This window comes from Festucalex cinctus, chromosome 20, assembly GCF_051991245.1.
Source record: "Festucalex cinctus isolate MCC-2025b chromosome 20, RoL_Fcin_1.0, whole genome shotgun sequence".
Taxonomy (NCBI): domain Eukaryota; kingdom Metazoa; phylum Chordata; class Actinopteri; order Syngnathiformes; family Syngnathidae; genus Festucalex; species Festucalex cinctus.
In genome coordinates, this window is record NC_135430.1 from 16,803,351 (window position 1) to 16,826,332 (window position 22,982).

General features: G+C 39.9%; 1 protein-coding gene across 3 annotated transcripts in view; it reads right to left on the bottom strand.

Annotated features, from left to right (window-relative positions):
• The window catches only part of LOC144009223 (partitioning defective 3 homolog), a 270,024-nt gene that overhangs the window by 177,941 nt on the left and 69,101 nt on the right, over positions 1 to 22,982 (bottom strand). For 2 of the 3 annotated variants that reach the window (XM_077508825.1, XM_077508824.1), the window contains exons 3-5: positions 16,704 to 16,878; positions 2,181 to 2,365; positions 881 to 1,018 (exon numbers count right to left, since the gene is read on the bottom strand). In XM_077508825.1, coding sequence (XP_077364951.1) covers positions 881 to 1,018; positions 2,181 to 2,365; positions 16,704 to 16,878 — 498 coding nt within the window. Of the gene's footprint in view, positions 1 to 880; positions 1,019 to 1,616; positions 1,657 to 2,180; positions 2,366 to 16,703; positions 16,879 to 22,982 lie in introns of those variants that run through there. The other variant, XM_077508826.1, reaches the window with a different exon arrangement.

The window sequence follows — 22,982 nt, forward strand, 5'->3', positions numbered from 1 at the left end:
TTTTTTTTTTGTAGCCTCAAGTACTTTAACTGGACATATAGTACACTGGCTAATAAAGTTATATATACACATTTTTTTTCATCATCAAAGAATATTGAAAAACACATTTATATAAAATTAAGCATGGTTACTACTCTGAACTGCTTTAACAACAGACAATTCTGAGCTAGAAAAAATAAATAAAAAATACCAGACGTATTGTATAATACAAGAAGCAAAACAACAACAAACTGAGGTAACTCTAATTTGTGTTTGATTGGTGACGAATCTTTGATGCTAAACTTATAAAAACAACTTATTGTGTTGCTCTCGGTCATTTTCTGGCTTTGTGGCATTGAAAAGAGATAATTTTGTTTTCAACATTTGGCTTGATTATTTCACCAGGCACCTTGCCACTGTGATTTCCTTCAAAAAATCTTCCAGACAAGGTGTCTCATTTGGACAACAACAAGAGGAATGTGCGGCCATTTTGCCGTCGACTAAAAAATGACATCACAGTGCACAAGATCAATATTGTGGACATTTTTACTGACCCAACTAACTAACTCACAATGTTATGTCATTTCTTAAAGGAAAAGGAAGTTATCTGTCAAAAAAAAAAAAAAAAAAAAAAAAAAAAAAAAAAAAGCTACACAGGTCAGTGCAGGTATCTGTGGTAAGGACAAGACGAGGCTGTCAAGTCATTACATAAGGTGCCCCCCTGAGGTCATTTCTATTCTGCCTACAGCTCTCTGTCACTTCTGATAACTTTCAAATGGAACACTTTCCTGAAGGTAAAAACCCTGCCACAGTTTGGCATAAGCCCCTTGTGCTAGCTAGCTAGCTCCATAGCAGATAAACGAGCTAGCAAAATTTATATTCTATGACTAAACCACCATACCTGTTCTTGTCGATCAAGCCATCGGTCCACCATTGGATGGTTTGCACTTAGGGACGATCTAGTCATCTCTCTTTGAAACTGAGTGGTCCGGCCACTTGCATCTCGTGGAAGACTCCGGTAGACATGGCCTCCCCTGCCCTTTAAAGAAGTGCACAGTTTATAACTCATACAGTTGAAATTAGTCGGTGGTGATTAAAATTGGGATTCTACTGGAGGTGGATAAAGCAAACACTGAATACTAATTTTGTTGATGCAGATCAGAATTAACCTTATTTTGTTGTGCTCTATGTCACTTGAATGGGGAGTGCAATAGTCTAGTCTCCCCAGCTAGCTAGCTAGTTTAGCTATAGACTGCAGCTCGTCCAAGGATTTATTATTTTATTGGGCTTTGTAAAGCACTTTTTCCATTGGAAAGTGCAAAACAAACTCTCTCATTTTGATCAAATTCTAATTAGTTCTATGATTTTTTATTTATTTTTTTTCTCTCCGAAAAGTGCAATGACTCATTTCTGGGTAACCGTCATCAAAATCTTTTTTTTTTCCTCAACTTCATATGAAATGACAGCTATGATGTAATTCTAATCATATTCCTTATTTATCTCACTCACTATCGCAGTTAAGAAATGTCAAAGCAATTTAAACAAATAAAAAAAATTTAAAGAGCTGCATTTAATATTTAAAAAAAAAAATAAAATAAAAAAAAAAAGGAGCTGAAACTATCTGAGAGAAATCTAACCCTGGTGCACCACTCTAAGTCTCAGAGTCAAATGTGGCGTGATGGGCGCTCTGACATGCACTTGTCAACTGTGGGACCTTATATGGTCATGTGTGTGCCTTTTGAATTAATGTCCAATGAACTGAATTTAGCACAGCTGCACTCCAATTAAACAACCTCTCAAGGATGATCAGCGGAAACAGTTTGCACCTGAGCTCGATTTTGAGCAAACCAAGACAGAAAAGGCGAACTCCTCCGGGGGGGGTGTTTGCTGCTTGTATCTCTTTCGGTCTTTCCGCGTGACCCAGTCCAGAAAGGACATTTTCTTGACCAAATAAAAGGCTTAATAGCCATCTCCTCTCTCTTCACTTGGAAGTGTTGCGGCTCTGACAACTGGAGTGTCTTTAAAAAGGATTATCAGACGATGCGGCGAGGCGCACTAATCGGGCGGAGGGTTGCTGTGTCACACCCCGTGTACTGAACTGTCGTCTCAGTTGGAACGAACGGTCTGTTTGGCTATACTGAACTATTACATTATTATTCTTTCTTTTAAGGAAACGACTGTGATGAGATGAGAATGTTTACCTTTCGTTCAAGGCTGTTGGTGTCGAGGTTCGCGTGCGGGTTGTGGCTATGTTTGTGGAAACCAGCAGTTGTGGACCAGCGACTTGGGTCCTTTCTGGACGGTTCTTCTTTACCGAGCAGGATTTCTCCAGCTGTAAGTCCGGCCAGGGATGGATCACTACTGCGGCGGACATGGAGAGGCATGTCTGGTTGGGGAAAATGAGAAAAACAAAAACGGCAAGGCATAAGATACAGAAATTTCCACCATAGCATTCACTAATGGAGCGTTTCACACATGTATGGTAGGTTGTTAGATTATGTGTCAAAGCAGAACTGAGGATCGTCTTCCTACTCAATAACTGGTCGAATAAAACATTCTATAGTTCGGAAAAAGTACATGAGAAAACTCACAATTACAACCATTCAACTTGAATATTGACTGAAGCCAACCTCAAAAGATGTCTTGAAAATAATGTTCTATGGTTAATATTGCAAAATCCAGCAGTTCTTATCCATATCAGAAGGCGGCCATTTTGCCACTTGCTGTCAAGTAAAAATGACATCACAGTTACTCAGGTCTTAGGTAGCAACCAATCATAGCTCAGCTTCAGAAACAGAGATGGGAAATCCAGGTCCAGAAAGTAAAAACCCTGCAACAATTTGGCTTTAGCCCCAGATGCTAGCTAGCAAGCTCTCTAGCTAGCTCCCCCAGGTGCTTGTTTACCTGCCAGGGAGCGCGCTAGCTAGCATAAATGGCTAAAGCCAAAGTGTGGTAGGATTTTTACTTCCTGTACGCGGATTTGCCACCTTTGTTCAGAAAACACGTGAGCTGTGTTCGGTCGTTGCCTAAGCATTGAGCAACTGTGATGTCATCTTCAGTCGACAACAAGTCAGAGATGGATAAAAATGGCTGGATTTTGCTGCATAAATGATAGTGCACTAATATTAATCATAAGTACAAGTTTAGACTAGTGAGGTCACATATAACATATTATTGTCAAGAAATGTTTAACTCATTCACTCGCCGCCATTTTCACAGAAGCAGTCCCGTTCGCTCCTGGCTGTTTTACTGGATTTTGACTGATTTTGTATGACCCACAGAATATTGTGTTCTATTGCTATAAAAGCATGGAACCTATCAAAAGAAAGATTAAAGTCTCTTCTTTCATCAGGAAAAAAAGTATGTTTCTATCTGTTTCTGTTTTGCAGCAACTAGCATTAGAAGAGAGCTAAGTTTCATCAGTTTTCACAAATCTATTCAAAATACTGTAATTGAGCTTTTTTTCTACATGGCCCTGGTTGATCTCCTTTGCTCTGCTGCCACCTGCTGGCCGTTTGTGTAATAACTACCATTTCTGACCGTTCTTTGCAGTTGAGGAGCTGCATCAAAGCCTCCTGAATGCTCTAGCATGAAAAAAATTAAAATAAAAAAAAAAATGTATAAATACGTCTTTGGGACACTTAGAACATTGGGAAAAAAACAAAAAACGTATTTACACGTTATTGGGCGCATATGAGTTAAAGTTGAATTCCCCTTTAACAAAACAAGTAGCAAAGGCTCCAGTGAAAACATTCAGTAGATCTGAGAATTTTGGTGAGGTGATAATCATTAACGAAACTCCCAAAAGGCCAGATGGATTTATTTTTTTATCGTTCAAGCTGCCTGAGCAATATATCCACAATTATGCAAATAGTTTGGTAACCAGCTGTCATCAATCACTGGATCAGTGCATTGAGCATATGCCGGTGCTAAGCTTCCATCTGATACGCCGCAGACAAGTCTTAGTAGCGGGAGCAGCGCAGATTAATCTCGCCGTACGCTGTTCTGGAAAGCATGCATATTTAATACTGTGACAAGAGCAGGGAGCCTTTAAAGACACTGTAAGTGATTACTGTGGCTGCCTCCAGTAACTGTGACAATAATGAGACTGCAAAACGGTCTGTTTATCAAATGTCCAAGCTAAATTAATAGCAGTAATTCTCACACGCTTGCTTGCTGTACAACAAAGAAATGTTTTTTTTTCTGATGGCAATAGGTGGACCTTGAAGGACATTTCTCAGAGTGCCATTGTCCTTGATCATATTTAATCAAATATATTAATCCATCCCAGTGACATGCTTTTTCCCCCCAACCATAATAAATCTTCATAACAGATGAAAGGAAATGATGTTCGTCCATTGATTGAATCAGTCGACTTCCTTGCTAGTTATTTTTGCTTGTTTTTTTTGTTTTCCCTCAATACATCATTTAACTCATTTGCTCCCAATAACGTATCAATGTTTTTTTTATGTTTTAAGTGTCCCAAAGACGTATTTATACGTTTTTTTGTTTGTTTTTTTTATTTTTATGCTAGAGCATACAGAAGGCTTTGATGCAGCCCCTCAACTGCAAAGAACGGTTGCAGAAATGGTAGCTATTACACAAACGGCCAGCAGGTGGCAGCAGAGCAAAGGAGATCAACCAGCGCCATGTAGAAAAAAAAGCTCAATTACTTACAATTTGAAATAGATTTGTGAAAACTGGTCAAACTTAGCTCTCTTCTAATGTGAATTGCAGCAAAACGGAAACAGATAGAAACATACTTTTTTTCCTGATGAAAGAAGAGACTTTATTCTTTCTTTTGATAGGTTCCATGCTTTTATAGCAATAGAACACAATATTCTGTGGGCCTTGCAAAATCAGTCAAAATCCAGTAAAACGGCCGGGAGCGAACGGGATTGCTTCTGTGAAAATGGCGGCGAGTGAATGAGTTAATGGTCAAGCAAACCATCTTGATGTATGGCAGCCTACACGTTAAAACGATCGAGAACGCTTCCGCGTGCAAGGCTAATGTTTTATGTCCTGATCAGTCCCTAGGGACGGAAAATGCGTTCCGGAATGTGCTGATATCTGAACAAGGCAGCTGTTTCAGTCACAGAACATTAAACTGTTGTCCCCAGATTGCCGATGTTGGTGACTTGTTTCACTACATTGAATACATTTCACAGGAGTTTAAACAAGCAACTACCCCAAAAACATGACGGGAAGGTGTGTTAGCTCAACGATTAAATCTCAAAGCAGATTTAAGATGTTGTGTGAGAGAGTAACTTTGACAAAGAATGTGAACAAATCTCATTCGCATGTGAATGTATTGGCCGTGGGTAAAAATATCTCTTAGTGCTCCTCGCAGACGCGTGTATTGCTGCTTTGATGGGATATGCCCTCTTAATGGCAGATAAGATCCAACTGGCCCTATATGAACCCTAATTTGACTGACCACATCAATGTGAACATTTTAAATGGGTAATTCCATGGAAATTGACTTTTTCATTAATGCGTATACAAACAGCTGGGTCTCGGGAGTGCCTGCCCACCCGTCATCTGTGGAATTAAAAAAATCAATTAAATGAAATAGTTCTTAAAATGTAGGTAAGCAGAGCTGCAATGTTTTTCCATATTAACTCATTCACTCCCGGCCATTTTCACTGAAGCAACCCCTTTACTGGATTTTGACTGCTTTTGCAAGGCCCACAGAGTATTGTATTCTATTGCTATAAAACATGGAATCTACCAAAAGAAAAATGAGCATCTCTTCTTTCATCAGGAAAAAAAAAGGTATGTTTCTATCTATTTCCGTTTTGCAGCAATTAGCATTAGAATATAGCTAAGTTTCATCCCAAATCTGGTTAAAACAGTGGGGAAAAGTTTTTTGCAACATGGCTCTGTTTGATCTCTTATACTCTTCTGCCACCTGCTGGCTGTTTTTGTAATAACTACCATTGCTCCAAGCGTTTTCTTCAGTTCCGAGGCTGCATCAAAGCCTTCTGTATGCTCTAACATTAAAAAAAACAAAACGTAAAAAACGTATAAATACGTCTTTGGGAGCAAATGAGTTAACATGAGTTAGTAGTGATACAAGTGTTAAGCTGATATCTACTCAAATGTCCATCCTGTATCATGATATACTAACTCAGCCACCGCAAAAAAAAAAAAAAAAATCATTCGACAGCTAAATTGCGGGCTCTCTTTTCAAGAAGATGACCATATGAACAGCCGACTGCAAGGGTTTGGTCCAATATTTAATAACCAGCCAGATTCCGACTGAGTCAACCATCGATCCAGGCTGAAGAGTAATCCAGAAGGCTGAGGGTGGCGACGGGCTCATAAAAGGTGGCCTGATCCAGGAATTACGGCCAGGGCGCAGGGTCCACACACAATTTACCACAGGGGCGGGCCAGACTCTAAAGGGCTATCACCTCGTATTGGTTTGACCTTTACTATTTCCCCCCACCTTGTTTGGAGGAGGCATATATTAGAGAACACAAACACGCATGCCCCACTACTGACCATTTAAGGCAGTCGAGTTTACTATTAAAAGAAGTCATTCAATAGCTAAACTGCTTATACATACATTAAAATTACATTCTTTCTCTCTATGGGGGATTTGTGCATTTCTCCAGCATACTCTCAATCCATGAGTTCACTTTTTAAACTGATATGAATAAAAATACCAAGTGACTGTGGCTTCCTGAAATCTCTAAATGGTATCTTTTTTTTTTTTTCTTTTTTTTCTTTTTTCTTGAGTTACTTTGAATACATCAAGTCTGTGCCGGTTCAATACCTGAATAAATTATGGCTCAGAGCCATTTGAACTCTCCCTCTCCAACCACCGACTACATATTGATGTCCCCTGTGTGAAGGGAGGGAGGATTTCCACTGAATACATACTGACCCGAATCATCCACATGGGTACAAAAGGTTCCATTTTAGGTACTTAGAGAGTGGAAAGAGGCCTGGACTGTGACAAGTGAAAATGGGGATGAAATGTGTTGAAAGGACACTCACGGCCAAAATTGCGTCTAGAGTCTTGTGTGTATATATATGTGTGTGTATATATTAGGGGTGTCACAATTAGCACATTATCGAATTAACTTTAACTCATTGACTACCAGCCATTTTCACAGAAGCAATTCCGTTCACTTTTGACTGATTTTGCAAGGCCCCCAGAATATTGTGTTCAATTGCTATAAAAGCATGGAACCTATCAAAAGAAAGATTAAAGTCTCTTCTTTCATCAGGGAAAAAAAAAAGTATGTTTCTATCTGTTTCCGTTAGCAGCAAATAGCATTAGAAGAGAGCTAAGTTTCATCAGTTTTCACAAATCTATTTAAAATTGTAAGTAATTTAGCTTTTTTTCGTTTGTGTAATAACTTTTCTGCAACCGTTCTTTGCAGCTGAGAGGCTGTATGCTCTAGCATAAAAAAACAAAACAAAAAGCAAAAAACAAAAAAAACGTATAAATACGTCTTTGGGGCACAACATTAAAAAACGTATTTGCATATTTGTATTTTAACGCAACAATGTTTTTGTTTTTTTACGTCAATTAATGCACACCCCTTATTTGGAAAGCCCTGTTTAGCAGTTAGCACAGACTATCAATGTAGCAACAGTTGCCTCTCATAGCGTGAAGCACATTTTATTCAGCAACTACAGAAGATAGGCCGTGCAGCATCAATGGGGTTGCTTCTGGTTCGTTTGCAGGAAAGCTGCGTCAGTAATAACAATTTGTATAATACTTAACAAAATAAAGGCATTCAATGTTATACAAAGGAGTAACTATAACACAGTTTAGCAATAATAAATATAAAAGAACGATATACAAGTGTTGTGCTTAGGGTCGAGTTGTAATTTAAAATGATTAAAATGGACAGGAATTGATGAGTTGTTTTAATTTATTTTGCTCTTAATTTGAAACAAAAAATGTACTGTTCTCTACTGTTCCTGTCACCAATATCCATCATGAAACGTGAATGCCACCTAGTGGCAGAATAATTACTCATAATGATGTACATTTGAACGTGTACTATTGCATCTTTTTATCTTAAATAACTATGAATTACTATACAAAGCTGTATAAAGTAAGGGATATCAACATCTAGTCCTACACAACAGATCTATCAATAAACTCACAGATACAAAAACATTTGTATTTGGTAAACATATATGTCTACTGTTGTGTTATTTAAAAACAAAATGCATTTTATTGAACATTTTAGAACTTACTGTATATGAAATGTGATTAATTTACGATTAATCTTCTAAATGGGATTGTAACGTCATTATGTTCATTTTTTAGACGCCACCAAAGTGCAGAAAATGTACAGTTATAATGGCCAAAGGATCCTCTCTCATCTCCCATCTCTGGTTGTGATGGCCTCAAACTGTGACCTTCACTGTTTGCTCGGGCACTTTGCAGCCGAGTGCGAAGCTGCCGGAATAAAAAAATCAGCTCCTATAGATCAGAGGCCATGTTTCTCAGCCATATTGGGTGGATTGTGCCCTCCGGTTTGGGAGTGAAGTCCTACCTCAAGTTGAAGAGTTCAGGTATCAGAGTGAGGTTAGTGTCATGAGATCAGCAGACAAATTGGTGCAGCATGCGCAGTGATGTGGTTTCTCTATTCGTCTGATGTGGTGAAGAAACAATTGAGCCAAAATAGCGACACTTGGAAGTTACCAGTCAATCTACATTCATATCGTGCTTCGTGTCCAAAAGTTGCTGACACAGTTATGACACAAATTTAGAAGTTTTTTTTTTTTTTTTTACACTCCAGTTAATCACCTGCCACGGAAAGTCAAAGCTATCAAAGAACAGAAATATGAAGAGTTTGCAAAAGATATGGACCGGCGGGGAGGTAACAACTGCTCACATTTTCACACTGTTGCCGCTGTCAAAACAAATCAAGAACAAGATGGCGTTTCGGCCGTATGCGCACTGAATTGTAATGATAAAAGTGAACAACAAAGCAATGTGTTTCTCTCAGCTCAGTTACTATGAGACCTTATCTGTTGCAAGTCAGAATCAGATGCTTATTAATATTTAGTCTATCATATCTGGCACACAAAGTGATATTCTCTAAATGAAATATCACATCAATACATTGTCAGGCTTTTTCATTATTACACCTAAGTAAATACGGGCACTTGTCCCAGTTAAGATATGTAAATTTACCACCGATAACAAAGCTCCCTGTGCATATTTGCCTTCCTTATCTAAACTGGCCACCTTTTGTTTTTTCACTATTTTCTATTCCATTTTCCAAATGAATACGACCAAAAATAAAAATGCAGCCCAATTATAAGACCCCCAAACGGTCTGTCTAAAAAGCAAACAATGTTTAAACTATGCAAAAACAAGCCCATAGCAGGACTGTCAATATTGTCTCTACATTAAAGCAGGTACACCTGTGATTAAAAACACCGGTACGTCTATTTTCGCCAAATATTAGTTGTCTTCAGGTATATAAAGCAATTTATTTTATGTTTGCATTGTCAAATGCATTGATCTTTAAAGGATACAGAAAATAATCAAACTAATTCCAATGTATTGCCCCTCGAATATATAAAATCGGTTATCTTCAGATGGGAATAAGGCCCCTCCCAAATGTGGACTGCATCCTACAAAAAGCAACGATTAGTAAAATCGCGACGTAAGCCGCCATAGACGTTAAATGACGTCAACTAAGTTTTTTATTTATTTTTTTAGTTTTTTCTCAGTGCAACGTCTAAGTGCAGCGCTGCCTGGTCAATGGGTTGTGGAATCAATAACACTCCAACTGTGGCCAGCAGATGCAAGCATTGTATCTCTTTTCGTGAATGATCAAAGACTTTGTCATATCAAAAGTTGTTTTTTTTTATAACGTGTGGCAGTAAAAGAGTTAAATGTTATTTTGAACTGTCTCATATTCGTCTATTGATCTGAAACGCAAATCTCTTTGTTATACAACGGACTTCACCTTGCTGTTCCAATACTTTTAGAGGGGACTGTACAGTACAGTATGTCATAGAAGAAACCTTTCGCAAAAGTTCTGTCTGTGTTCAAAAATGTTCTTCCTGAACACACACTCACACATACCCACGCACCCACACTAGAAATAATTGAAAGAAATTACTCACACCGGGTTGTTTCGTCACGCTAACATCAAAGTACGGTCAGTATTTTATTCTTCAAGTTTTGATTCTTGTCTCTGGAGACATTTTATTGCTCTGAACTCCCCTAGGGGACCATGTCGGATGTGTGTGTCCAATGCACAAGCTCTCCTACACACACACACACACAGTCAAGTAAGTATGTAAGGGTTTTTTTTTTTTCATTTTAACCTGCAATCTCACGGTGCACACGAAATACCCGGTAATACTGCGCCCTGTTCAGACAGACTGCAAAATAGGATTGCATAACGTTGAAAACTTCAGGTTTGAAAACAATAAAATAAAATCATAATGTTTGTAATTGCACAAAAGAAATGTGGGTCACAAAACTGCTGTTTTTCTTTCATTAACATCATAAAAGACGGGAAACGAAACATTCGCATTGGTAAACCTAAAGAAGGTTGTCGAACTGCGCATTGTCGAGTAACTTTCCCTGTAACTTTCAAAAGGTTGCAACAAAACAATAAATCAAGACGCGTCTTGTTTTGCCGTGATCAAAGCTCTGATTTTGGGCCAAAGTAAGTACCCTGAAAGTGGCCCTGTGAGTGGGAAGATAGGAATGTAAGCGGGAAGGGATCGTCTCAGTTTGATGGAAAACAGGAGGATGAAAAGATGCGGAATGCGAGACTTGAAAGTAGATGCGGCCAAGATGATTCATATCTCTGTTTTATAACATAAATTGCGGGCAATTTACGCAAAGTTGAGATTGACTATTGACATGCGATAATAAAATGAGAGACGAGTTGAGGCAGCCAAAGAGTGAAAGAATATTATACTTTAAGTATGGTCCAAAGATGGAAAATTGGTCTTGTTTAGGGCTCGGTATTATTCAGATTAAAAAATAAGGAAGTTGATGCTAACTTCCGGTTAGCATTTGCTAACTTCCTGTTAGCGCTAGACTAGCGATGTTTTAAAAACGAGACATGTTTTGTGTCTAAATATACAGTGGATGTAATTCCTAAAGTTACCTCCAACTCAAAGGACGCTTAGGAACAACAGAATAACCAGAATAACATACGCTACGCACTTGCTAGTTGCTAATGCTATAAAGTAAAGCAAAATGGTACATTCAGAGTACTTTCACAGCGTTGGAAACTTCAGTTTTCTTCGATAACATTTTAAGGGGGAAATAATCAGCCTTTTGGCCGATTGTTTTGGCCAATGTTTGAAGGCCAATAATCCGTGCTCTATGTGCTCTATCTTAATAAGTGACCTCCCACTGGGAGACAACGGAGCAAGCCAGTGCAGGAACAACTGAGAGGCGAGGGAGCCTCTCACAAAAGAGACTAATGAGGCAGGAGGAGGGGTTTGTCCGCAGGTCCACAGGGATGAAGAGCCGGGAGACAAAGAGATGCTAAATGCCCAAAATGGCTTTGAGGATTTATCGTGACGATAGTGGGCGGCGATGCCCTTGGCAAGCGGTGACCCTCTTTTCAGATGTCATGTAAATGAACCCCAGAGAGTTCAAACCTCGGAAATTACTTGTTATCCTGTCGGGTCTCATGGCTGTCAGATGTATTCTATCGAAAATATGAACTCAAAATATGTTTTTCTTCCAACTGCAAATGTATGTACAAAGTGATCATTAAAGCCTCCCACTGGGGTTATTTACTCATTATTTTAGATCATCGTAGCCCACTAATCCGTCTTGGTAATGTGCCCCTGCAACGCGTCTATGCATGCTGACATGACACCCGATTGAGAGCAAACAAACATAATCTTGCTTCCCATGCTCCCTTTGGCAGGGTTAATGCCACTCGCCATTTAAGTTGACGTCTCGGTGTCACCGTGTGTAAATCATTATGTTTCTCGTTCGGCCCCGATTGCTCTTATGTTGGCTTAAGCGTGACCCAAACGCTCAGCAGCATTGCCCTCAGCTGTGTGGAGGAAGTCATAAAGCAGTCAAAAAAAAGATCTTTTTCACCCGCGCACCCACGCACACAAACGGCGCAGCATGATTCAGCTGTTTGGCGACGCCTTTATTGAGACCCTTACAGGAGCAATAACAGGCGCGGTGCTGGTAACACAATCCCAGCAGTGCTGAGTGGGGTCTTTTGCCACTTCAAACACTTCTCACTTCATTTCCAAAAAAACGCTCCCTTCAACATTTAACACTGCGAGCCATTTCAATAATTAGCTATAATAGGGTGGGGATGATATTATGACAGCATGAGTGTTTTTATGACCAATAGTCCCAATGAGGGTGAAGTGAACACCCACTCGTTAGCAGTTTCAAAACCCAGCCTGGGAACTGCCTTCTTGCTCTCCCAACAGGACTGAGTATGATTTAGAGCGTACACACTCAACAGCCCTTGTGCGCAATAAGCGAGACGATGGGGCTCAGGAGGTCTGACGAGTTTAAAAAGTGTTGTCATGACGAGGCAAGTTTTGTGAGATGAGCAAGCATACCGAGCCGCCATACAACACGATGAAGCTGCTGATATACTAACGGTAATTGTTCACTTATTTCTGTAGTCCTTCATGAAAGAACACCATCTTCTGTGTTGAACTCATTCACTCCCAGCCATTTTCACAGAAGCAATCCCGTTTGCTGGATTTTGACTGATTTTTCAAGGCCCACCGAATATTGTGTTCTATTGCTATAAAAGCATGGAACCCACCAAAAGAAAGATTAAAGTATCTTCTTTCATCAGGGAAAAAAAGTATGTTTCTATCTGTTTCCGTTTTGCAGCAATTAGCATTAGAAGAGAGCTAAGTTTCATCGGTTTTCACAAATCTCTTCAAAATTGTAAGTAATTGAGCTTTTTTTCTACATGGCCCTGGTTGATCTCCTTTGCTCTGCTGCCACCTGCTGGCCGTTTGTGTAATAACTACCATTTCTGCAACCGTTCTTTGCAGTTGAGAGGCTGCATCAAAGCCTTCTGTATGCTCTAGCATAAAAAAATAAAATAAAATAAAAAACGTATAAATGCGTCTTTGGGACACTTAGAACATTTAAGAAAAACGTATTTATACGTTATTAATAGTTAGTAATAACTGCAGACCATCATCAGACAGGACCAATCAGCAGATTTCTGAGGTGATTCGTCATTTGCCAGCGGCCGGTCTGCCCGTCCGTCATCATCAGTCCGTCATAATTTCAAGCCGAACCAAACCAAACCAAACCAAACTTCGGTCTGTCACTGTGTCGTCGTTATTTTAACCGCACGGAATGATAGTTTGTCACCTCTATTTTAGGACCGTTTCATCAGTGACAGCCAATCGGCGCAGCGGACGTACTTCTGCGTTACACACAGGGAGCAACACAAAGCAGACTGCATGGAAATTTATGGGTATTCGCTGGACCGTATCATCCATACTAACTGCCGCGAATATGATCGCGAACCGATTCAATATATCACCTTATAGCTGTCCAACGGCATGCCTGACGTAAAATACACAAACTGATCCCTGCACAGGAATCCGTCAGCGACGGACTGATAGGTCTGTCGGTACTGACCTTGACCTGAAGTAAATCCGACATCTGTGAGTGACGAATTGACGCACCTTCCGTCAGTACTGACGCAAATCCCACCTCGAGCCTACGGTCCAAGTTTTCAACTTCCTGATTGAAACCTTAAAGAATGATCTGCATCACCAGCTCATTGGTGGAGTGACAGATTCAGGAGGTGGTTCTGGACCGGGGAAACAGATAAAGCAAGAAGGCAGATGACAGAGATTTTTATCAGTCCGAGCAGCATGTGGTTCCAAAACCTAAACCTGGTAGTTTATCTATAATGGACAATCAGTGCCTTTGGAAGTCACCCAAAATCCGCTGGGAGAGGCTCATACCGAGCTTAAACCTTACACAAAAAGTTGGAAATGGATAGTTTTGGGAATGGGTCGGCGCATGCTTCCTGGAATTACATGTTGATGTGTTGTTAGTCCAACTGTATTTTTTAACAACTTTTATATGGCCTTGACCGGTGGCACCCAGCCTCTTTAGTAGCAGTTCACTAAGCCAAATTGGATTGGATAAAGGTCGTCCTCTTCAAACGCCACCTGATACAAACACTAACTCACACGCAGACACGCAGCCAATCCATTTAATGACCACCCGCCACCCCTGTCACGGCTGGACAGTGGACTGCACTTTACTGAAGTTACCCCATTTCAGCATGCCTTAGTGCAGGGGTGTCAAACTCATGTTCGCTCAGGGGCCGCATGGAGGAAAATATATTATCAAGTGGGCCGCATCGGGAAAATAACGGTATATAACTTAAAAACGACTGCCGTCATTTATACGCAGATTTTCGTGGACCAGCCCGAAGTTACGGAGCTCAACTGTAATCATATTGTTCCGAAAAATAACACGAATGCAAATGGTATGTGGCACTTTCCGGACGTGTTAAATCGACCTGTTTTGCATATACAGTATACTGTTCCCAGAATGCATTGCGTGGTGCAGTTAATGATGTCATAAGAATGTTTAATCCTTGTTATATCTATTTGTGTTACCAGTGATTGAATTTGTGACGTATTTAACACGTTTATGTCGGGGTATGAGTAAAATAATAATAATAATAATTATAATTAAACAACCCGTCGTTTAAGTTGTGTGTAAAATAATGACATCCAGGACGACGATTCCCCGTACAAAGTTGCATTGCTCATTTGAGGACTGCTTGTGAAATGACAAATTTATTTGTTTTGATTGTGGCCAGCTGATTAATTAGTCCGACATCACAATTTTTTATTTATTTATTTATTTTTACTTTACAAAATCATCTCGCGGGCCGTATTAAACTCATTGGCGGGCCTGATCCGGCCCGCGGGCCGTATGTTTGACACCACTGCCTTAGTGTGATATGAGAGAGACCAAAGAAACACAAAGTACCTTATTGAAATTTAGTACAGTCTAGTTATTAAAAGTCTGACCGACGCAGTACGTTTGCACGTCTGAAAATAGGCCCCAAAGGTGTTGGAAAGACAAAACAAGGGAAGGCATTAGTTTGGAAGTCGTCAATGGGGAAATCAATCACTGTGGCTCCAAAAGATGATTGTAAATAGCCTCAGTGCTGCCATACTTTGATTTCTGAGAAGCAATTTCACTGGCAGTTTGCTCAACTACAACTCCGGGAGTGAAGGTTGCTTGTCTCTTTGTTGGTTCTGTTACTCGCCAATATTGAATAAGGATGTAACGATATGGGCAATATCGTGATATGAAAACTGCCACAATATCGTCGTCGTCGTCGTCATGTTGACAATATTTAAAAGGAACACATCTGTTAACAAAAAAGTGAGGTTGATTTCCATTTGTGCAGTTCTAGCACCCACTAGTGGCTAGTTTATTAGTGTAATTTAATTTTCATTAGTGATGTTTTAGCCTTCTATGTTTAAAATCTATGCTAATTGTGAGATGAAGGGGAACCTAATTTGCTTGTGAAGCGATCAATGTGTGCTTGCATTAGCAAGTAAGTGCCTCGATATTGTTATGAGCGATTGTAGATGGTTTATATGCATTGTGCTTTTTTAGGATGAGCTCTTTTTTTTTTTTTTTACAATATTGTGATCTTTTTCAATATCGCCCCCCCCTCCCAACAATATTGTGATAATTATCGTATCGCGACCTTCATATCGTGATAATATCGTATCGTGATGTTTGGATATCGTTACATCCCTAATATTGAATCGCAGCACACCTGGACCTTGAGGTAGTCCTGGAATTGTGATTAGAACTTTTGGTACCAGTGAGATCGCCACAAAATAACTCAGTCATCCTGTACATTCAACAAAAACTTATCATTGGCATTGCATGCGGCATTGGAAAAAAAAAATCATTGATCTTTTATATCTGTCATTACCAAGAAACAAAATCCTTGCGGACTGAAGCCGACTTCTTCAAACTAAAGCGCCTTCCTGACTGCACAAGGCCATTGATCTACTCTCACAAAAAGTTTCCGTAAATCTTCACTGCAGACAGAGTGCGAGACTCCAGACTGAACTTTTACAATAGCGCGGGTGCATTTACGGGAGCTTGCGGTCATGGATGAGCTTTGAAGTTGAAGACAGCGGAGCATCAGCCTGCCGGTTCCACTTCACGCAACGTCAACACGTGTGCATGAGCGGCGTCCTGAGCGGATGACTTTGGGCTGGCGTTTTGGCCTTACGTGCATGTCCACCTTTGTCGGGCACGGGCGCCGAGATTCGCGCATGACTGAACACCGCGACAGCGTCTCGGTTCCTTTTCTTTGTCTGGGTTTTTTTGCTTGTCGGTTGGAGTCGGCACATTGGCATTCCCTATATGCACTGCAGCGTCTTGACAGACAGTCGGCTCCGCATGGTGCGGCTGCAGAATGTCAAGTCTAACAATTGATTCTCCTTTCCTCCCAAGTCTTGTTTTTTTTTAAGTTTGTATTTGAAGAAATACATTTTTCATTTTGTTATGAACTGACTGACATCCATCCTGACAGCCGGATTGATTCAAAACGACATATTTTGTTTGTTTGTTTACAACACGTTTCAGCAACAAGCTGAATGGAAGCACACGAGTCTTTCAATCTTATAACAATCTTAGAACTTCAATACTGCAATGCAGGATCTCGCAAGTTCATGAGCTAATTGTGCTCGCAACTCACTTGATCTCAAAGCAGACGGGGTGACCTCGATCTCGCTGTTGGCTTGGTAGGGCTGGAAGGCTGACGTTGGTCTCAGCTCGCCGGAAAACGGCTCGGGACTCTGAGTGCCCGTCGAGCTGGCGCTCGTGCCGTCACCTCCGTTGTGAGGATCTTGCTCTTCATATACAGCCACCAACTGTTGACAGAAAGGAAGTCTATTTTTAGGAAGAAAAGAAAAAATACGAAAAAGACGGAGAGGAGTAACGCACATACAACTAACTGCAATACAAGTTTGTTGGACACAGTCGTAGCGCAATCAACTCACTATTACAATCTACGAATAATAACATCCAGAAGACTGCATTTTCTAAGTTGAACTATGCCAGAAAGAGCGAGTACACTGCTGTAGAGCCTTTTCTGCTGGATGCGGAAGAAGGCCTAATCTGTCCAAAATGGTTCCTAATCTTATGTTCTCTTATACTAAATTTAAATATATCGAAACCTCCTATTAAATACAAATTGCAAATCTAATAGCTGAACAAAAGAGCCACAAAGGCTGATCTATCCTTGTGCGCCGTCTTTTTCATAAGCAGCAAAGTGTCTTTTTTGACAGTTAAAAAAATGCCACACATTTTGAGTTAGGCATTCTATGAAAAAAAAAAAAAAACAGCCTAAATGTGACTTTTTATTAGTAAAGATAATAATACCATGTATTGAAATTATGGTCACATGCAGCATTTAGTGCAACAGGTATATAGTATTACCACCATTATTTGTTTTTTCCTAAACATTTTGCAAGTCCTACAGAATATTGTGTTCAAATACTGTAAAGACATGGAACCTACCAAAAGAAAGATTAGTCTCTTCTTTAATCAGGAAAAAAAAAAATTATATTTGTATCTGTTTCTGTTTTGCAGCAATTAGCACCAGAACATAGCTAAGTTTCATTATTATTTACAAACCTGCTGAAAAGTGAAAACACTGGCAAAAAGAGCCTGTTGCAACATTGCCCTGGCTGATCTCTTATACGCTCCTGCAACCTGCTGGCCATTTTTGTAATCACTAACATTACTTTAAGCGACCTCTTCATGTCAGAAGCTGTATCAAAGGCTTCGGTATGCTCTTGCATTAAAATCAATCAATCAATCAATCAATCAATCAATAAATAATTATGTTTTTGGGAGTGAAGGATAAAGTATTAAAAGACGTATTTATATGTTTTTTGCATTTGAATGACAACGCTCGCGTGTGCGTGCGTGCGTGCGTGACAGCAACGCCTCCATGCTGGTTTGCACAATTAAAGCCAGACAACAACAACATTTTCCCCTTGAGCTGTTTCTTTCAATGCATCCTCATATTTGTGTGAATCTCCCTCTCCACTTTCATTTCCATCACTTCCAATTCAATTGTTGTGAGGACTGATGGCAGTTTTGCTCAGTGTATCAAAGAATCTAAATATCAGAGAGGATCTACAAGGCACTTCAACTGAAAGTGCACAGAAATGCCCAAAGCTGTACATTTGTTAAAATATAACAATGTAAAACCTTTGGGACTACTGTTGAGTTTTTAACTCATTGACTGCCATTGACGGAAAAAGACGTCAAATAATGCATTTTTGCTGGGCTGGCAGTGAATGTGTTAAACACAATGTGCCAATATATTTTGTGATTATATTGCAGCATCCTTTTCTCCTTTTTTCTTTTTTTAAGGCAAATTTTGCTTAAAAATCCGTCAATTTTGGTTACATCTCATCTTAACTCATTGACTGCCATTGACGGAAAAAGACGTCAAATAATGCATTTTTGCAGGGCTGGCAGTGAATGTGTTAATGTTAGACCAAAAATAGGAAACAATGCACCAGACTACAGAATAGCAATCAGCGACCCTCTATGAAAACGATGACAAGGACAGCTGTGTGAAGATGTTAAGGCGACACCAAACACCAGACATAGAAAAGAGAAGGGAGCCAGTGAAACGTCCCCAGAGGTATTTTCACTGTCCAAAGTGAACGTGATGAGGCAATGAATAATTAGCGACAAAGTAATCTGGCCTCCTATTCATACGTTCCTGGGAGTATTTAGCAACTCAATCGAGTTCTCTGCCTGCCAGCTGTCCATTTAAAGACACGATAAAGACTGTGGATAGTCTGGTGGCGAACTTCACTTTTTAATACATTTTGAACGGGCTTATTTGACTTGAGTTTTCGAAGCAAAAGGTTTTGTAACGTTTATAAATCTCTGACAGTGTCAACAATGAGCATTATTATCTCTCACGTGTGTAAAAAGTGCAAGGGAAGAGGTTCCAGGTGGAAGGCGGGCTCCAATTCACCACTTCACAAATCTGTGATCTTCCTAATCAATTTTGTATCATCCGGCCTATAGAGGTCTGCTTGCACTTCCTTACATACGTCAGGTGATTGGACCCTACGACTCACTCAAGGAAATCAGTGTCTACCTACCTTTCATGTGCGGGACTTAACTCATTTGCTCCCAATAACGTATAAATACGTTTTTCTCTCTCTCTTAGTGTCCCAAAGACGTTTTTATACGGGGTTTTTTTTTTTTTCATGTTAGAGCATACAGAAGGCTTTGATGCAGCCTCTCAACTGCAAAGAACGGTTATTACACAAGCGGCCAACAGGTGGCAGCAGAGCAAAGGAGCTCAACCAGGGCCATGTAGAAAAAAAGCTCAATTACTTACAATTTGAAATAGATTTGTGAAAACTGATAAAACTGCTGCAAAATGGTAACAGATAGAAACATACTTTCTTTTCCTGATTAAAGAAGAAACTTTAATCTTTCTTTTGATAGGTTCCATGCTTTTGTAGCAATTGAACACAATATTCTGTGGGCCTTGCGAAATCAGTCAAAATTCAGTAAAACAGCCGGGAGCAAACAGGACTGCTTCTGTGAAAATGGCTGCGAGTGAATGAGTTAAAGGGACTTATAAGGAATGAGAGGTGCTGCTTTAATTGATGTATTAAATGTGAAAATACCAATACTCAGTCTAGCCTGCCGATGTGCAGATTGAGACCGCATGACGCGCCAGATTTGCACTGGGCACAAAAATAGAGCCGACTAGTTGACTCGAGTTCCTGCCACTTACATAACTACAGTGGAACCAGATCATCTAGCATAGAATGATTTTCCATCCAGATCGTTCAGCCTTGCTAAGTGCCTGTGCTCGAGTGATTTCCATTTTAGTTGTTTTTGCAAAGTTACATTTTGAATAAAAGTATCAGCGACTTTTAAATGTGTTTGCAAAAGTATGTCATTTGAGACATGGTGTAGTAATTAGTGGCAAATATATGATTGGTATATCACTAGTCAAAATCTGTGTAATTTAGTTACTGGGTCTTTCAAAGTACCTAAAAGTCAGATTTTCCTGGCTCACTCCAACTCTTTGTGAGACTCGGCAGGCCAGAGGCAAACTGAGGCTGTTGCAGGGTCAGCCCTCACACAGCTTCATGATGAAAGTCTTCGCAGAAATGTTTTCCCTCTCTTTGAGAATTGGTCACAGACAGTTTTGAAATTAGTCCATTTCACATTTCATTTGCGCATTTATGTTTTTCTTTGCTTGGCTCTATAGAGAAAGCGCTAAAATGGATTATTGTTTTTTTTCAAACATTTTGTGTGACACAAATGGGAGCAGCATGGCTAATTGTCAAGTAGCATGACAGGAGCAACTTTTCAAAGCAGCTAGATACGGAGGGGCAAATTTTAAACAGTAAGACACAGGAGTGTAGGAGAGTAAATACAAAAGGAACAATTTCGAACGAAGATCTAGCTCAGGGGTGTCAAACATAAGGCCCGCGGGCCGAATCAGGCCCGCAAAGGGGTTTAATCCGGCCGGCGAGATGTTTTTTGTAAAGCTAAAAAAAATAAAAATAAAATAAAATAAAAATTGTAATGTCGGACTAATTAATCAGTCGGCCACAATCAAAATATATAAAATTTGTTACTTCACAAGCAGTCCTTGTACGGGTCCTGGATGTCATTATTTTACACACAACTTAAAGTTATGGTTTGTTTAATTATTATTTTCTTTTTGAATCATAGACAAACAAATGTGTTAAATACGAAACAAATTCAATTACTGGTAACACAAATAGATATGACAAGGATTAGCGTCTTTGTAACGTCATTAACTCATTTGTTCCCAATAACGTGTAAATAATTTTTTTTAATGTTCTAAGTGTCCCAAAGACGTATTAATACGTTTTTTTTTGTTTTTTTTTATGCTAGAGCATACAGAAGGCTTTGATGCAGCCTCTCAACTGCAAAGAACGGTTGCAGAAATGGTAGTTATTACACAAACGGCCAGCAGGTGGCAGCAGAGCAAAGGGGATCAACCAGGGCCATCTAGAAAAAAAAGCTCAATTACTTACAATTTTAAATAGATTTGCGAAAACTGATGAAACTTAGCTCTCTTCTCATGCTAATTGCTGCAAAACGGAAACAGATAGAACCATACTTTTTTTTTCCTGATGAAAGAAGAGACTTTAATCTTTCTTTTGATAGGTTCCATGCTTTCATAGCAATTGAACACAATATTCTGTGGGCCTTGCAAAATCAGTCAAAATCCAGTAAAACAGCCGGGAGCGAACGGGACTGCTTCTGTGAAAATGGCGGCGAGTGAACGAGTTAACTGCGCCACGCAATGCATTCTGGGAACAACATATATGGAAAACAAGTCGATTTAACACGTCTTTGTTACTTTTTGGAACAATATGATTACAGTTGAGCTCGCACACAAATAGCGAAAATCTGCATATAATTGACGGCATCGTACATCGTTTTTAAGTTATATACCGTTATTTTACCGATGCGGCCCACTTGGTAATATATTTTCCTCCATGCGGCCCCTGAGCTAACATGAGTTTTGTAGAGAAGTGCATGAAATATTGTAGTTATCCCCAACCACATAAAATACTTGTTTGTGCTTTTAACCATCAACACTCATCATCAAGAGGAATTGTGTTATTTCTTCTTGAAATGGTTTGATTTATGTCCTCCATTGTACGTTTATTTCCATGTCAAAGTAGTATGATGCTACATAAAATCCAAGGGTGAAATAACTACCCAGTTTATTGTTTAAAATTCCCAAAGTGAACCATAGGATGCAGAATGGAATTATACCATGTCAGACTACGCCATGTCTACAAACTGTCACAACAACTGTCAGTCAGCCGATTTCTACCTGGCTTAGGGTTAGCCCGAGGCTAGCTTGAGCGCAACAAACTGGCGGGAGACGATAAAGATCAAGGGTTAAAGACGACGCAGAACGCAGCGAGGCGTTTTCTGCAGCCGACAGGTGATACTTTGGGTCGAACATTTCCAATTCGATCACAGTGAGAGCAGGAAGATGGGAAGAGAGTAAAAAAAAAAAAAAAAGAATGCCAGGGTTGCCTTTCATGTTGGCTGCGTTTGATCCGCTTCCCACTTGTTTGGCAGCAAAGAAGGGACAAGCATGAGATGGATGGGAAGCAGCTGAGGAGGAAACGGGGAGCTGTTTTTTGACAACCTCTGGCTGCATTGCCTCGCGAGCCTTACTTCTTCACCAAAGACATCCCGCCACCTCCGAAAACCCTCTGATCTGCCGCGGAGCGCCGGCATTGGGATTGGCAACGTTACAAAACAGTTGTCCCAAGCGCTCACTCAGTGGCGCCATGAAAAAGCAAGACAAGTGAGGTTATTAGCAGTCGCGGGCAGAGCTGCCAGTGCCACAAGAGATGTGTAATACCTGCGCTAAGATGATGCAAAGCTAGATCCCTATCCGGCATGACAGCTTTTTGTTGTTGTTTTTTTTTTCCTACAGGAAAGTGGAAAGGATGGCTGACAGAAGTCACCCAGCAGGAAACTTGTCCTCTGCACCCTCACAATGAGAAGATATAGCGAATGGCATGACGATGAAAAATAATTTTGGAGCCTGGAATTCCAAAAATTGGAAAGCGAAAGTTTTGGAAATCATTAACGCCGAAAACAGTCATCCTTGAAAATAAATGATATGCATGTTTAGTAAAGTCAAACCTCGGTTTTCGAACAAAATCCGTTCCAGAAGGCTGTTCTAAAAACGATTTGTTCGAAATCCAAAACAATTTTTCCCATTAGAATTAATGTAAATAATTTTAATCCGTTCCAATTCTAAAAAAAAACTTCTTTTTTTTATTACTATTTTACACCATAAACTGCACTGTATACTGTTTACTAGGGGTGTGAATTGCCTAGTACCTGACGATTCGATTCGTATCACGATTCACAGGTCACGATTCGATTCGATACCGATTAATCCCGATACGAA